Here is a 14791-nt window from a genome sequence, read left to right as displayed (position 1 = left end):
ACACATAGACGCTCACAGGGGCACGCACCCCCCTTATCCACACCCCACACACCTCATACACACTCCCCTGCACACACACGTACACTCCCTCCTTGCACACACACCTTTACACATACACAGCCCTTACACACACTGCCCCCACATTTATACCCACAGTCCTTGCACACACTCCTTACAAACCCCTTACCCACAATCACAGCCCCCCTTGCACGCACCCTCACCCTTACACACCCACAGCCCCCCTTGTATGCACACACGCGCACACACACCCCTTGCCGACGCCCCCACGTTTCCTCGCACCCTCATGCCCAGCTTGGCACAGGGCACCCCCTCACTACGGTCCCCACCAGCCCAGGCCCCCCGTACCCCACGAGTGAGCGTGGGACCGGCCCTGCCCTCCCCCCGTGGCGGAACCTCCCCGTGCCCCCCCTTCCCTCCCCCGCAGCGGCGGCGCCGGGCCGCGCACCCCCCCCCCCCCCCCGCCCCGGCGTCGGGCCCCGGGGAGCGCTGATTAATCATTAATTAGGAGCCGCCGGCGGGGCCGTGTCCCTGCGGCCCCACGCGGAAGTCTCGCCGCGCGGGGGATGGGGGGGCCCATGCTGGGGCTCCGTGGGGCTCCCCGTCCACTCCCGGCCCCCGGTCCCCTTCTGCCCCTCCGGTCCGGTGATGCTGCAGCATCGGAACCGGCGGCCACCGTGGGCACGGCGGGGACACGGGGCGGGGGGGTGGGTGGGCTGCGTCTCCCCACGGCCCCTCCTGCCCCACGCGGGGGTCTTTAGGGGCGTAACCCCGCGTGGGGGGATGATAGCCCCGCGTGGGGGTGGCAAAAAAAAAAAAAACAACTGTGGAAGGGGCACGGCGACTGCGGGAGCCGTCCCGGTGGGATGCGGGTGGAGGGGCTCGGGCTCCCGCATCCCCGCACACGCGTGGGCAGGGCCGCGGCGGCTCCGTGGGAGCTCCTTTTCCCCGGTACCGCGCGGCCGGTCGCCGCAGCACTGCGGGTTGTGGGCAGGGTCCGCTCCCGGTGCTTCCCGGTGGCTGCCCAGCTGCGGGGGCGCGGACCGGTCGCCACGGGGATGGGCGCGGGGGCGGGCAGGCGGGGGCGGGGACGGCCGGGACGCCCCGGCGGCCCCGTGTGATGCGGAGCGCGGCAGTGGCGGCAGCGCGGCCCTTCCCCGCGGAGCGCCGCGGTCCGGTGTGGGGCTGCCCCGCCGGCATCCCTGGGGCTCCGGTGGGTGCCGCCGGGGATGTCCGCCCCGGCGCAGCCTGACGCTTCCGGCTCCTTCCAGGTGAGCAGACCGGAGCCTTCCCGGCAGTCGCGGACCCCGTGCGGCCCGGTTCGGTTCTGCCCGCAGAGCCGGGGGCCGCCGGTGGCCGCGCCGCGGCGGGGCCGAGCCGCCCGGGGCTGCCCGGTGCTCACCGCCCGCTCTCGCCGCAGAGCCCCCGGAGGCTCCCGAAGCGCAAGAGCCGCTTCAAGCGCTCGGACGGCAGCACCTCGTCCGACACCACCTCCAGCATCCTCCGCAGGCAGGTGAGCGGGCCGGCACCGGCACCGACACCGGCACCGGCACTGGGGTGGGGCAGCCACGCCAGCCCCGGGCCCGCCGCTGCTGCGGCTCCGCATTAAAGCACGGACCTGGGGTGGGGAGCGGGGAGCGGCCGAGCATCTCCCACCTCAACCTCCGCACTGGAGGGAGCTAGGGGCCCGCCTCCGCCCCGCCGCTCCCCCGGGACCGGGGCTGGGCGCCGGCACCGGGTGCCGGTGGCATCGCAACAGCCGCTCCCCGCGGCTAAAAATAGCGAGTGCTGCGTCAGGGCCGGGCCGGCGGCGGGCACCGGCACTGCGGCGTGGGGGGCGGCCCCGGGAAACTGAGGCAGCGGAAGGGGAACGGGTCTGGGGGGGGCCGTAGAAGAGGCCGCGGGGGTCCCCTCCCGCTCCCTCAATCAGCACCGGGCCGCCTCCTCGCGCTGCCGGGGAGAGGCACGGACCTCCCAGCCACCCCCAAGCGGTGCTTCTGTTTCCTCCGGCTCCGAGCTGCGCCCCCTCCCCGGCCGCCGGCGGGTGAGCCGGTACCGGGGAGGCCCCGCGGAGGGCGGGGGTTCCTGTCGGGGCGGCCCCAGGAGGCGCAGAGCGGCCCGAGCATCCCGTTTCCCTCGTGGGGTAGCACCTGCTGTTCCGGCACTCCCCGGTACCCCCAGGGACCCCGCGACCCGGCCCAGCACCCGGCGCGGCCCCTTCAGCACCTCGGAGAGGGCCCGGCTGGGTCCCGCCATGTGCCCGGTACCGGGGCCGGTGCTCAATGCCTGGTGCCCGGTGCAGGTGTCCGCGGCCGGTCCCGCCGCTGTCCGAAGCCCCCACCCCGCCGAGCGCTGCCCCGATGTCCCCGGGCCGGCCGTGAGCAGTCCCGGGCCGGGCCCGCCCGGGCCCGTCCCGCTGCACGGTAACGGGGCGGGCCGGCCCGGTCCCCCGGGGCCCGTTGCTGCCCCCCTTCTCGGGGGCGGGGGGGGGGGGGGGGCGCGGCGGGGGGGCGGGAGCGGCTCCGGCCCCGCCGCAGGGCTCGCCCTGCAGACGGGGCTGCTGCCGGCTCGGGGCAGGACCGGAGCCGCTGCACCGGAGCATGGAGGTACCCACCGGGACTCCCCCGCCGCCGCCCCGGACCCCCGAGCTGCGCGCTGCGGGAGGCTGCACAGCCCCTCCGCCGCTGCCCCGGGACTCCCCTCTCACCCAGAGATCTCTTAGCAAACTATCCCCCCCACCCCGGACCGCCGGGAGCGGCGCCGGTGACCCGTCCGGGTGCAGCTCACCGGGACCGCTCGGGACTCCCGGCTGCCAGCGCAGCCCCCCCCCGCGGCCCCCACCGGAGAGGAGCCGGAATCCCCCGCCAGCACCGGGAAGGGGGAACGGCGACCCCCAACACACACACACACCCCCACCCCCCCTGGACTGAGCGGCGGGGGCGGCTCCGTGCGCCCCGGGGGGGCGGTGGGAGGCGGGGGCGGGGAGGGGCGGGGAGGGGCGGTGGCGGCGGAGCGGGCAGGGCCAGCCGGAGCCCGAGCCGCAGCCGGAACCGGAGCCGGTGCCGGTGGAGCGGGGCGGGGGGGGGCGCGGGCGGCTCGGCTCGGCTCGCCCCGTCTATGTCGTTTTCTGACTCCAGCGCTACCTTCCTGCTCAACGAGGTACCGGCTCCGGTACCGGCCGCGCTATCAGGGGGACCGTGCGCGGGGGGCGGCCGTGGGTTTGGGGGGGAGCTGCGCCCCCCGGGTGATGATGGCGCACGAGGGGATTGTGCCTCGGGGATCCGTGCCCGGTGCGGGGGGGGTGCTGTGCCGCCCCCCGGCCCTTTGTTCCTCGCCGCCGCCGCCACCGCTCTCGCCCCCCCCCCCGGCAGGTACCGCCGGGACGAGGTGGGAAGAGAATCCCGATACCGGGGGCCCCGCGGGGGCCGATGCTCCAGGCCGGGGGGGTTGCATGGGGGGGGGGGGGGGTCCTTGCATGATGGGGGGACTGGAGATGCTGTACTGGAGGGCCTCACTGGGCATGATGGGGGTGTCGTACTGAGGGGCCGCGCTGGAACGCTGCGGAGCCATCCTGGGGATGCTGGGGGGTGGAGGATGCTCGGGGCGCGGTGACGATGCTGGGGGGCCGTGCTGGGGAGGCCATGTTGGGGGGGGCCGTGCTGGGCAACCATATTGCCCGCGGGGGGGGCCGGAGGGGGTGTCCGGGCTCCCCCCGGTGTGAGCGGGGAGGGATGTGCAGGTTAGCGGGGGGGCGGTGCTGGGCAGCGGCGCTGAGCTCAGCCCGGCAGGGCCCGGGGGGCCTCGAGGCGCGGGGGGGGGCTCAGCCACATCCAGGGACCTATAAATATTTCACCGCAGCTTCTGCGCCTGTTCTAGGCGCAGCGGGCGGTGGGTAAATAGCGGCGCGGCGGGGAGGGGGAGTCGGGGTGCTGGGCTGAGGACCCCACGGTGGGGGGGCGGCAGGGGCAAGATCCACTTCTCAGGGTGACAGGGGTCATGTCCCCATCCCTGGGGCTGCGGGGGTCTCACCCATAACTCCCCCAGCACGTGGGGGCTGCCCCCCTAGGGCGGCTGTGCTGGGTGATGCCACCTGCCACACCCGGCTTGATGCCACCCTGGACCCCCGAGAGCTGGAGGCGGGTCAGTAGGGTCCCCTCCCGAGGCTCAGCACGAGGTCCCTCTTTGTGGGGGTTCCCCTCGCAGCCCCCCGGCACTCCTCCCCGTTCCCCCAGGGCTCGGCGGACTCCTACACCAGCCGCCCATCCCTGGACTCCGACGTGTCCCTGGAAGAGGACCGTGAGGGCGCCCGTCGCGAGGTGGAGAGCCAGGCTCAGCAGCAGCTCGAGAGGGCCAAGGTATGGATGGGGAGACACCCAGGGCATGGCCCGGGGCTGCTGCCAGGGCCCGGGGGTGCTGATCACCCCCAAAAACCCCTAGCACAAGCCGGTCGCCTTCGCTGTGCGCACCAATGTCAGCTACTGTGGGGCGCTGGATGAGGAGTGCCCAGTGCAGGGAGCCGCCATTAACTTCGAAGCCAAAGATTTCCTGCACATCAAGGAGGTCAGCTGGGGTGCTGGGGGCTCTGTTCAGGGCCAGGGACATCCCCTGGTCTCACCTCTGCCCTGTCCTCACCCAGAAATACAGCAATGACTGGTGGATCGGGCGCCTAGTGAAGGAGGGGGGGGACATCGCCTTCATCCCCAGCCCCCAGCGCCTGGAAGCCATGAGGCTCAAGCAGGAGCAGAAAGCCAGGTAGGGATGGGACCCCCTGGCCCCACTCTGGGACCCCCAACACTCGCTCACCCCCTTCTTCCCTAGGAGAGCTGGCAATGCCTCGGGCCTCGGCGACAGCGGGAGCCGGCGATCGCCTCCCCCCTCCTTAGGTAAGGGCAGATCTTGGCCCAGGGGAATCAGGGGCTTCCTGAGAGGGTCCCCACTTTACTGTCACCAACCTCTGTCTCTTCTTTCCCCAAGCCAAGCAGAAGCAGAAGCAGGTGAGTCCCAGGCGCAGGGCTGTGCCCTGGGCAGGGGGGTGGGTGGGGAGGGGGCTGCAGGCAGGGCCAATAGCGGCTGTTTCTGGGGTGGGCTGGGAGCAGAGACCCCCCCTCTTCTCCTGGGTTATGGGGCTGGGAGGGCTCCAGGATGCCGTGACTCTCTGGAATGGGCTCGTTGACCCCTTCCTGGCTGGGGGTGGGAGCACAGGGCACTGACACACCCCCGTGTACCCCTGCAGACGCAGCACATCCCACCCTACGACGTGGTCCCCTCCATGCGGCCCGTGGTGCTGGTGGGGCCCTCACTGAAAGGATATGAGGTATGGGGGGGGATGCAGGGTGGTCTCGTCGTGCCCTCAGGGGGGTGGCCTGTGGCCTTTGTCCCTTCCCTGCCCACCGTGTGCTGGCAGCGGGCAGATGGTGGGGCCCAGGGCGGCTGGCAGGGTGCTGAGCAGCTGCCACCTCCCTGCCGGTGCCATCTGCCGTGGCTCACCGGGCTGGCGGCCCCACGGCAGGTCACCGACATGATGCAGAAAGCCCTCTTCGACTTCCTCAAGCACAGATTCGATGGCAGGTGAGACCACCACCCCACCCAGAACCCCCCTCCTCCCACGGCCTGCAGGTGCCCACTGTGTCCCTGTGCTCCCCAGGATCTCCATCACCCACATCACAGCTGACCTGTCCCTGGCCAAGCGCTCCATCCTCAACAACCTGGGCAAGCAGGCGATCCTGGAGCGCTCCACCACCCGCTCCAGCATTGGTGAGGGGCCAGGCTCAGCCTGGGGGTGCAGGGACCCCCTCCCTGGGCCAGCCCAGCCTGACACGACCCACCTCGTGTCACCCTAGCTGAGGTGCAGAGTGAGATTGAACGCATCTTTGAGCTGGCCAAGTCCCTGCAGCTGGTGGTGCTGGACGCTGACACCATCAACCACCCAGCCCAGCTGGCCAAGACCTCCCTGGCACCCATCATCGTCTACGTCAAGGTGTCCTCCCCCAAGGTGAGGGGTGACCACGGCTCTGGGGGCGGTCCTGGCTGTCCCCCGTAGTGCTGTCACTCCCCTGTCCCCTCCCCAGGTCTTGCAGCGGCTCATCAAGTCCAGGGGCAAGTCCCAGGTGAAGCACCTCAATGTGCAGATGATGGCAGCCGACAAGCTGGTGCAGTGTCCCCCGGTGAGCCAGCCTGTCCCCCTGTCCTGGGGATACCTGGGGGGAACCCGGAGCCCTCCCTGACCCCTCTCACCCACCCCCCCCCCCCAGGAGCTCTTTGATGTGATCCTGGATGAGAACCAGCTGGAGGATGCCTGTGAGCACTTGGCCGAGTACCTGGAGGTTTACTGGCGTGCCACGCACCACCCGCCACACGCCCCCCACGCTGTCCCCTCGCCCACCGGACTCCCAGGCCTGCAGGTAACCCCACGGTCCCCTCCCTGCTCCCCAGTGGCAACTGCCACACAGGGGAGGGCGTGGGGGGGACACACAATCCCCCACTGTCCCCATGGGGACTCAGCACAGGGGTGCTGAGGCCAAGGAGGCCACAGAGCCCCCCACACTGTCCTCACAGCCCCCGCCCTTGCTCCCCACGGGCACTTGGCACAGGGGTCCACAGGACAGGGTGGGGGGTGCACAGGTCAGAATTGGGGACACACAGCCCCGTTATGTGCTCCTCACGGGGACCAGCACTGGGGTGTCCAGGCTGGAGGGGACACGCGGCTCCCCAGCCCCCTCCCCGCTCCCTATGGACTGTTGGCACAGGGGTGCACAGACGGGGTGGGGGACACAAAGCCCCCTCCCTGCTTCCCACGGGGACCCAGCACAGGCTGCCAGGGCCGGCGGAGGGGCACACGCAGCCCCCACCGCGCCGGCCCCGCAGCCTCTCCCTGCCCGCAGAGCCAGCAGCTGCTGGGGGAGCGGGGCGAGCACTCGCCGCTGGAGCACGACAGCCTGATGCCGTCGGATGAAGCGGGGGACACCTCGCCCCAGCCTTGGGGGGCCACATCCCAGCGCAGCTCGCGGCACCTGGAGGAGGAGGAGGAGTACGGGGACCCCTACCCCGACCTGTACCAGCCCCACCGGCACCACGGCAGCGGTCCCGGCACGCCGGAGCGCCCGAGCGAGCGCAACCATGACAGGAACTGGCAGCGCAGCCGGCCCTGGGCCAAGGACAGCTATTAGGGGTGGGGAAGGGGGGGGGGGCACGGCTGGGAACCGGCCCCTCCCCAAACCCCGGGCGCTCCCCGCCTCGCCCCAGCCCCGCGCTGGGGGTGCTCAGACAATCGAACTCCGCACCGGCAGCTTCCTCTCGCCCGGGCCCCCGGGCACGACTTCAGCCATAAGCACAGCGCGGGGAGGGGAGGGCCGGCGGCCAGGATGCCCTGGGACTCCCCGCCAAAGTTCTGGGGAACCCGGGGACAGACACACGCCTTCGCCCTGCCTCAGTGTCCCCACCCCGGGCCCTGCATCACAGGCTGGTTCATTCTCTGCAGGGCAGCTGCCAATGGAGAGTGGGTGCCCCCCCTCCAGAAAAGGGGAGGTAAGGAGGCGGGGCAGTTGTAGCAGCGTCCCCCACCCCGCACAGCCCCGAGGAAGAAAAGGAAGGTGCCTGCTCATCCCCGGGACCTGGCCTGCCCCCTCCTCACCCCTGCATGGGACCCCCGGGAGGAGTGGGTCACACCACTCGCTTCGCTCTGCACCGATTCCCCCCGCCCCGGCCACCGCAGCCACACCCCTCCTGCCCCCGGGCTGGGGAGGACAGAGTGGGGGGGCTGCACGGGCTGTGGGGGGCTGCTCCACGCTTGCACCCACTGCCCCAAACCCCATGTCCCCCTGCCCATGCTGTCACCGCACGTCACCACAGAGTCCTGTAAATACAGCGCCCACTGCCCTCGGCCGGGGGTCCTGGCGTGGGCTGAGCCCCCCCCCGGGGCCATTACTGGTGGGGAGGGGGGGGCACGGGGTGGGAGCCACAGATTTGTTATAATTTCTTTTGTAGAAAGCACTGATTTCCCTGTAATTGGTTTCAGAAACACACGAGTGCTCAGAGGTGCCGGTGTCCGTGTCTGTGGAGGGGACGTGGGGGACGTGGTCTGAGGGGAAAAGGGACGGTGCTGGTGGGTGCTGAGCACCTCAAAAGTGCTCCTTTTGGGCACTGCTGGCTTCTGTCTCCGTGGGAAGTGGCACCCAGGGGCTGGGCAATAGCACCCAGGGAAGGGAGAGGACGAGGAGGCGACGCTGGTAACGCCGCTGCCGGTTTATTCCTGCAGCCTGGAACTTTAGCTACAAAAAAACTCCCAAAAACCCAAAGGATGAAGTGCAGACAGTTCCCAGGACAGCCCAAAAAACACCCCTGCCCTGGCTGCAGGGCAGGACCGGCCCCCAAACAGCTTCCAGCATTTCCTCTGCTCCATGGGGAAAGTGGGGAGGGGGACTGAGAGAACAGGGGGATTTTGGGATAATCCCAGACCCAGTCTCTGCATGTGGGCAGTCCTTGGGTTGCACAAGGAACTGGGAAAAGAACAGCCAGATCAGTCCTGGCAGCCTTGCTGGTCCTGTTGTCCCCAGAGGGGTGACGAAGAGGGGCCAGTGGGGCCTCAGGCGAAGATGGTCTCCTCCCGCCGCTTCTTGGTGAGGATGGTGCCTGGCTTGTGCTGGGCATCGGGGTGGTTGGCCAGCTCGGGGGGGCAGGAGGACACGGGGCTCTCCAGGATGGCCTGTTTGAGGTCGTAGAATACCGTGGAATCCTCCTTGGTGAGGAAGGTGATAGCCACACCGCTCTTCCCTGCTCGGCCCGTCCGCCCAATGCGGTGGATGTAATCTGGGGGTGGGGGGGAAATGAAGGGCTGCTCAGTGTGGGCAGCACCAGGGCTGGGCACTCCCTGCAGCCCCCCCTGCACTCCCAGTATCAGGGTCAGACACCCTACAGCCGCCTGGGTGCGGCAGCACCAGGGCTGGGCAGTCCCCCAGCCACAAGAACCAAAGCCAGGAACCCCCCCATGCCCCTGGTACAGGCAGCACTGGGGCTGGGCACCCCCTCCACCCCAAGAACACCTCTGGGCACCTCTGCACCCCCCTTGGTGAGGGCAGTACCAGGGCCAGGCACCCCCTGCACACCCTGTACCAAGGCTGGGCAACCTCACAGCCTCTTCAGTGTGGCAGCACGAGGGCTGGGCAAGCCCCCCAAGCCCCTCCAGTGCTGGTAACACCAGGGCCAAGCACTCCCCCACAGCCCCACCGGCCCAGGCAGCCCCTCAGTGCCCCCCAGCCTCACCCTCGATGTTCTTGGCCATGTCGTAGTTGACCACCATGGAGACGTCGTGGATGTCGATACCACGTCCGGCCACGTCCGTTGCCACCAGGATGTCCTTGGCCCCGGCCTTGAGGTTGGAGAGGGCAAACTCTCGCTGCTCCTGGCCCTTCCCACCGTGCAGGGTGCAGGCATTGTACTGTGGGAAAAAGGGGGTCAACGGGGGGCACATCACAGCGTCCCCACTTGGGGATGAGGAAGACAGGGTTCAGGGTGAGCCCCCAAGCCCAGACTCACCCCCATCTTCTCCAGGGACTTGGCCAGCACATCGCAGCCCTTCTTCTGGTTGACAAAGATGATGATGGGTGGGTCGAAGCCCTGTTCCAGGATGGCCAAGAGCTTCTTCCTGTAGAGGAGAAAAAGGAGGAAGAGAGTTGGGCAAAGAGATGCTGAAGTACCCTGCGGAGTCCCCCTTCACCCTCCAAGCCGAGGCCACCTCCAAACCCTGTGCTGCTCACCTCTTCTCGGACTCGGACATGAGGAAAACCTTCTGCTCCACCCTCTCGTGGGGTTTGCCAGCAGAGCCGATGTAGACCACGGCCGGGCGCCGGAGGTAACTGCGGGCCAGGCGCTCCACTGCTGGTGGCATGGTGGCCGTGAACATGACAGTCTGCAAGGGAATGGGGTCCCGTGAGGTGGGAATGCCCCCGCCCCATGAAGAAGGAATGACCCTGGTGTGGCTGGGATCATCCCCCATGGGGTAGGCACATCCCACACTAAGGTAGAAATGACTCTGATGGGGCAGGAATGTTCCCCCTCCATCTCCCAGTGAAATAGGAACAACCCCAGTGGGGCAGGGACATCCCCCATGGAGCAGAAGCAACCCTCAATAAGGTAGGAACGACCCCAGAAGGCTACAAATGACCCCCTTATGGAGCAGGAACATTACCCATGGAGCAGCCACATCTTCCTGTGGGGCAGGACCTTTCCCTGAGGGGCAGGATTGTCCCCCACAGAGCAGAAATGCCCCCCACGGGGTAAAAATGTCCTCTCACGGGGCAGGAATGTCCACTGTGGGGCAGGAACTTTCCTCCACAGAGCAGAAACGCGACTCCCATTCCCTCAACCCCTTCCCCAAAAGCCCAAATTGTCCCTCCCTACGCCACGGAGCCCCTCCCAGGCCACACCCACCTGTCTGTACTTGTGCTTCCCAGACTCGAAGTTAGCCAACATCTTCTCGGGGTCCTCGGCCTCGTCAGTGTCGGGTTTCTGGTTGGTGACGGGCATGTGCTCCAGGATCTTCTGCACGTCGGGCTCGAAGCCCATGTCGATCATGCGATCGGCCTCGTCCAGCACCACGTAGGTGCAGCGGCTCAGCACCAGGTACCGGTTCTCCAGCACGTCGATGAGCCGGCCCGGCGTGGCGATGACGATCTGGGGGACGTGGGGGGGTTGGTGGGAGCAGCCCGGGGTTGAGCCGCCCCCCTGGGACCCCCCAAGTTCCCCCCACTCACCTCGCAGCCCATGCGGAGGCGGAAGCCCTGGTCCTCGCGGGAGATGCCGCCGATCACGGCCACCGTGCGGATGCCCAAGGGTTTCCCAAATTTGATGGTTTCCTCCTCAATCTGCTGCGCCAGCTCACGCGTGGGGGCCAGGATGATGGCGTAGGGCCCCTGGTCTGACTCCTCGATGCTGCAGCGTGGCAGGAAATGGTTGTGTCACCCATAGTGCCACATGTGTACCCTCAGGTGTGACCCTATCCCCTCCACCATGTCACCCTGTCACCCCATCCTGAGACCTCCACAGTGCCACTCTATCCTGACCCCTCTGCAGTGTCACCCTACCACTCCACCCCGTCCCCTGGGCAGTGTCCCCGCACCGGTCGATTTTGGGGAGGGTGGTGATCCACACGAGCAGTGGGATCAGGAACGCCGCTGTCTTGCCGCTGCCGGTCTCGGCCACGCCGATGATGTCCCGGTTCTGCAGCCCGATGGGGATGGCCTGGCGCTGGATCGGGGTCGGCTCCTGCCGGGGGAGGAGCAGGTTGGGAGCAGAACTTCCCCTGTTCCCCCTCTCTGAATCCCTGACGAGCCCTTTTTCCCCCTCCCCAGGTCCTCCTCTCCGTGCCCACCTTGTATCCACACTTGTCAATGACCTCCAGGATGTGGGGGGGCAGGGAGGAGTCCTTCCAGGAGCGGATGGGATTTGGGATCTTGCCCCCCTTGGTGGTGATGCTGTAATCCTCACGGAAGATGCGCCAGTCCCTGTCTGTCATCTCGTCCAGCTTCTTCTGGGACCAGTGTCGGTCATCCCAGCGCTGCTTGGCCTCTTTCTTCCGCAGCTTCCGCAGTCGCGCCCTGGCCGGAGGGAGGGAAGGGATGGGGGAAAGGGGTTTCAGGGAAAAGGGAATGAGGAAAAGGGAGAGAGATGGGGGAAAGGGGATGAGGGAAAAGGGAATGGGGAAAACAGAATAGGGAAAATACAATAAAGGAAAAGGGAATGGGGGAAATGGGATGGGAGAAATCAGGACAAGAACAGAGGGATAAAGGAGGGTGATGAGGGCAAGGCAAGGAAAGGGATTACAAAAGGGAGCAAAGAAGGTGAGGAAGGGGAAAGAGAAAGGGACAGGGCTCACCCTGTGCTTCTAGAACCCTCCTGCCAATTTCCTGCTGGAACTGCTACAGCCCAGCTCCACATCCCAGCCAAACTAAGCCAGCCAAGCCCCCATACACCCCTCAGCACCTTCCCAACTTCCCCAAAACCTCACTCCTCCTGCTCCTTCTCCTCCAGCGTCCGCCTCTTCTCCATCAGGTCCCCGTAGAACCGCGACTGCTCCCGTTTCTGTTGCTTCAGGTCGATGCCGGCGATGAAGCCGCGGCCCAGCAGCTGCACCTGGTGCCTCTCCTTGTACCTGGAGCAGGGTGGGAGCGTCAGGAGCAGGGCTGGGGGCTGCCTTGCACCCCACAGGGACACCCCCAGCCCTGGGGGCGCCCCAGCACTCACAGGGGGTTGTAGTCGATGGACGTGTCCTCCGACGCGTCCCACTCGAACACGAACTTGCGGTCGTTGAGGTGCCGCGTGCGCCGGCGCTTCTTCACCCCGCCCAGGTACCGCTCCTGCAGGACCCCGGGCTCAGTGGGACCCCTCCATCCTCTCTCCCCAGCCCCCCAGGGCAGTCCCCAGCCCCACCTTGATGGCGTGGAGCTCTTTGCTCTTGTCCTTCTCCTCCCGGATCTTCTGCCTGCCCTCCTCATCCTCGGTGCCGTTGGTCTCCCGCTCCATGCGCTCCCGGCGCTCCCGACGCTCGCGCTCCTGGGGGTCTTCTGGGGAGCAGGGAAGGAGCTCAGAGCCAGCACCCACCCTCTGAGGGCTGAGCTGGGGGCTCCAGGGATGAGCCCTTACCCAGCATCTTCCTGCCCATCTCCTGGAATTGTTTCCTCTTCTTCCTCTCCTCCTCCAGCAGCCGCTGCCGCTCCTCCACCTCCTGCTGCCGCCGCCGCAGCGCCTCAGCCTCCCGCTCGGCCTTGGACAGGAACTTGGGCTGGGATAGGAGAGGCAGTGTCACACTGGGCCTGGCTGCCACCCCCATGCTGCTGGGGGACCCCTCAGCCTTCTCTGCTCCTTCCCAGGGCCCCGAGGCCTCCCTTCTCCCTCCCTGGCTCCCCCAGACCTCTCCACTCCCTCCCAGGGGTCTCTTTGCTCTGTGTCCCCCAGCCCTCCTTTCCCTCTTAGGGTCCCTCTGTGCCCTGCAGTGGGTTCATCAGTCCTCCCCATTCCCTCCTGGGCATCCTCCAGGCCTCCCCTCTCCCTCCTGTGTCTCATATGCCCTCCCCGGCCCACCTGCCCTGTACCCTCCCAACACCTCCAGCCCTCCCTTCTCCATCCCATGATCCCTCCTGGTGTCCCCTGGCACTCCCCTGCTTCCTTCTGGGGTCCCTCTGCATCCCCAAGTTTCTCAACCCTCCTTGTTCCCTCCTGGGGTCCCCTCTGCGGTGTCCCTGCAAACATCCACACCCCCAGCAGAGAGAAGAGGCTCCTGTTCCTGCTCCCACCTTGGCTTCTGCCTCCTCTTCTGCCTTCTTCTTTGCCAGCAGCTCCTCCAAGGACAGCGGCTGCGCCTGGAAGTGAGGCTAGATGTCAGCAGCACTCCCAGAGACCTGGATCCCCCTGGAGCCACTCCCAGCCAAACCCCATCCAACCCTTCCTCACCTTCTCCTTCTTCAGGGCATTCTCCTCCTCTTCCTCTGCTTTCCGCGCATCCCGATCCTTCCGAGACTTGGAGTCCTTCCCCCTCCCTGGGGACAAGCTTCCAAAGAAAACAGCACGGAATAAGACACCTGACACAGCCCTGAGGGATCTCCAACCTCCAGGGGGTTCAGGGGAGAGCAGGAACTCCTGATAAAAGCTGCAGCACCCACCTGGATCGCTTCCTGTCCTTGTCCCTCCGGTGCCCATCCTTGTCCCTGTCCCGCTCCTTCTTGCCGCGGTCACGGTCCCGCTCCTTGTGCCGCCGGTCCCTGAGGAACGGGAGGGGATCACAGCATCACCCCAGAGCCCTCAATCACCCTCTGTGAGGCCGTCAAAGCTCTTCCCAAAAACCCAGGGAGCCCCCGGACCCGCCTCACCTCTCTGCGGACTTGGAGCGGGACCGGGAGCGCGAGCGGCTCCGTCGCCGGTCCCGGGATCGGTGCCGCTTCCGGTCCTTGGCCGGGGAGCCCTTGCGGTCCCGCTCCCGCTCCCTCTCCCGGTCAGGGGAGCGGGAACGTTTCCTCTCTTCCTTCACAGGGGATGCATCCCGCTCCTTCTTGTCCGTCAGTTCTCCGGCCATCTGTGGGGAGGGGTCAGAGCGGGGGCTGCAGGAGGACCCGGGAAGGGACCCAGGAGGGAGAGAGAAGGGTTCTACGACCCAGGGGGGAACCGCACAAGAACCCCAAAAAGGCGTGGGGAGGTCCAAAAGACACCCGGGAGGAAATGGGGAGAGGCTGAAGGACCCGGGGAGGGGAGAGACAGACGCCAAAGAGCAGCAGGGAGAGGTGGGGAACCCGGGGAGAGTGCCAAGGGCCCCTCAGGAGGGAGTGGGGAGGCCTGGGGGACCCCCGGGAGGGCACAGAGGAACCCCAAGAAGGAGCAGGAAGGGCTAGGGGACCTCGAGGAGGGAACGAAGAGGGAAGAGGGGACCCCGAGAGGGCACAGGGAGACCCGGGGGACACCGAAAGGGACCCGGGAGGCCCGGGGGACGCGGCGCAACGGCGCTCCAGGCCCTGCTCCGGTGCCCAGTACCGGGGCTCCGCCCGGTGCCACGGCAGCAGAGCTTTCCAGTCCCTGGGCCCCGAGGAGGTCCCCCGCGTGTTCCTGCAATGCCCCCCGCTCGCTCCCGCCGGTCCCCGCTCACCGCCGCAGTCCCGGGTTTAGCGCCGTCGCTCTGCCGCCGCCGCCATGTCTGCCGGGCCCGCAGGGCACGCCGGGACGGCACGGGACCACAGCTCCCGGCAGCCCTCGCGCCTTTGGACTACAGCTCCCAGCATCCCTCGCGCGTTCC

The 14791-nt window shown here is 67.8% G+C and overlaps 2 protein-coding genes across 4 annotated transcripts; one reads left to right on the top strand and one right to left on the bottom strand.

The window, feature by feature from the left end:
• The first annotated feature begins 1206 nt into the window (after positions 1-1206).
• Positions 1207-8047, top strand: CACNB3 (calcium voltage-gated channel auxiliary subunit beta 3). 2 transcript variants are annotated; one of them, XM_066207468.1, is made up of 14 exons: positions 1207-1289; positions 1439-1531; positions 4251-4373; positions 4456-4578; positions 4655-4770; positions 4837-4901; positions 4993-5012; positions 5252-5332; positions 5528-5586; positions 5663-5772; positions 5859-6010; positions 6087-6182; positions 6270-6419; positions 6900-8047. In XM_066207468.1, the coding sequence occupies exons 1-14, from the start codon at positions 1248-1250 to the stop codon at positions 7182-7184; spliced, it is 1515 nt and encodes a 504-aa protein (XP_066063565.1). In that variant the 5' UTR covers positions 1207-1247; the 3' UTR covers positions 7185-8047. The 2 variants fall into 2 exon arrangements, with proteins under 2 accessions (XP_066063565.1, XP_066063564.1); XM_066207467.1 differs by lacking the exons at positions 1207-1289; positions 1439-1531 and adding an exon at positions 3070-3177.
• Positions 8048-8244: 197 nt separating this feature from the next.
• DDX23 (DEAD-box helicase 23) lies at positions 8245-14721 on the bottom strand. 2 transcript variants are annotated; one of them, XM_066207431.1, is made up of 17 exons: positions 14645-14721; positions 13878-14080; positions 13671-13769; positions 13462-13558; positions 13305-13370; positions 12655-12793; positions 12442-12575; positions 12256-12368; positions 12020-12163; positions 11384-11609; positions 11132-11277; positions 10767-10944; positions 10444-10686; positions 9771-9922; positions 9550-9658; positions 9277-9451; positions 8245-8823 (listed from the first exon to the last, which is right to left on the bottom strand). In XM_066207431.1, exons 2-17 carry the CDS (start codon positions 14078-14080, stop codon positions 8600-8602), a joined length of 2448 nt encoding a protein of 815 aa, XP_066063528.1. In that variant the 5' UTR covers positions 14645-14721; the 3' UTR covers positions 8245-8599. The 2 variants fall into 2 exon arrangements, with proteins under 2 accessions (XP_066063528.1, XP_066063529.1); XM_066207432.1 differs by having other exon boundaries at positions 12442-12572.
• Between the last annotated feature and the right edge of the window lie 70 nt (positions 14722-14791).

The sequence above is a fragment of the Chamaea fasciata genome, unplaced genomic scaffold, assembly GCF_029207755.1.
Source record: "Chamaea fasciata isolate MVZ Bird 193981 ecotype frontalis unplaced genomic scaffold, bChaFas1.0.hap1 SCAF_41, whole genome shotgun sequence".
Lineage (NCBI taxonomy): Eukaryota > Metazoa > Chordata > Aves > Passeriformes > Sylviidae > Chamaea > Chamaea fasciata.
This window is presented reverse-complemented; position numbering and strand designations above follow the sequence as displayed.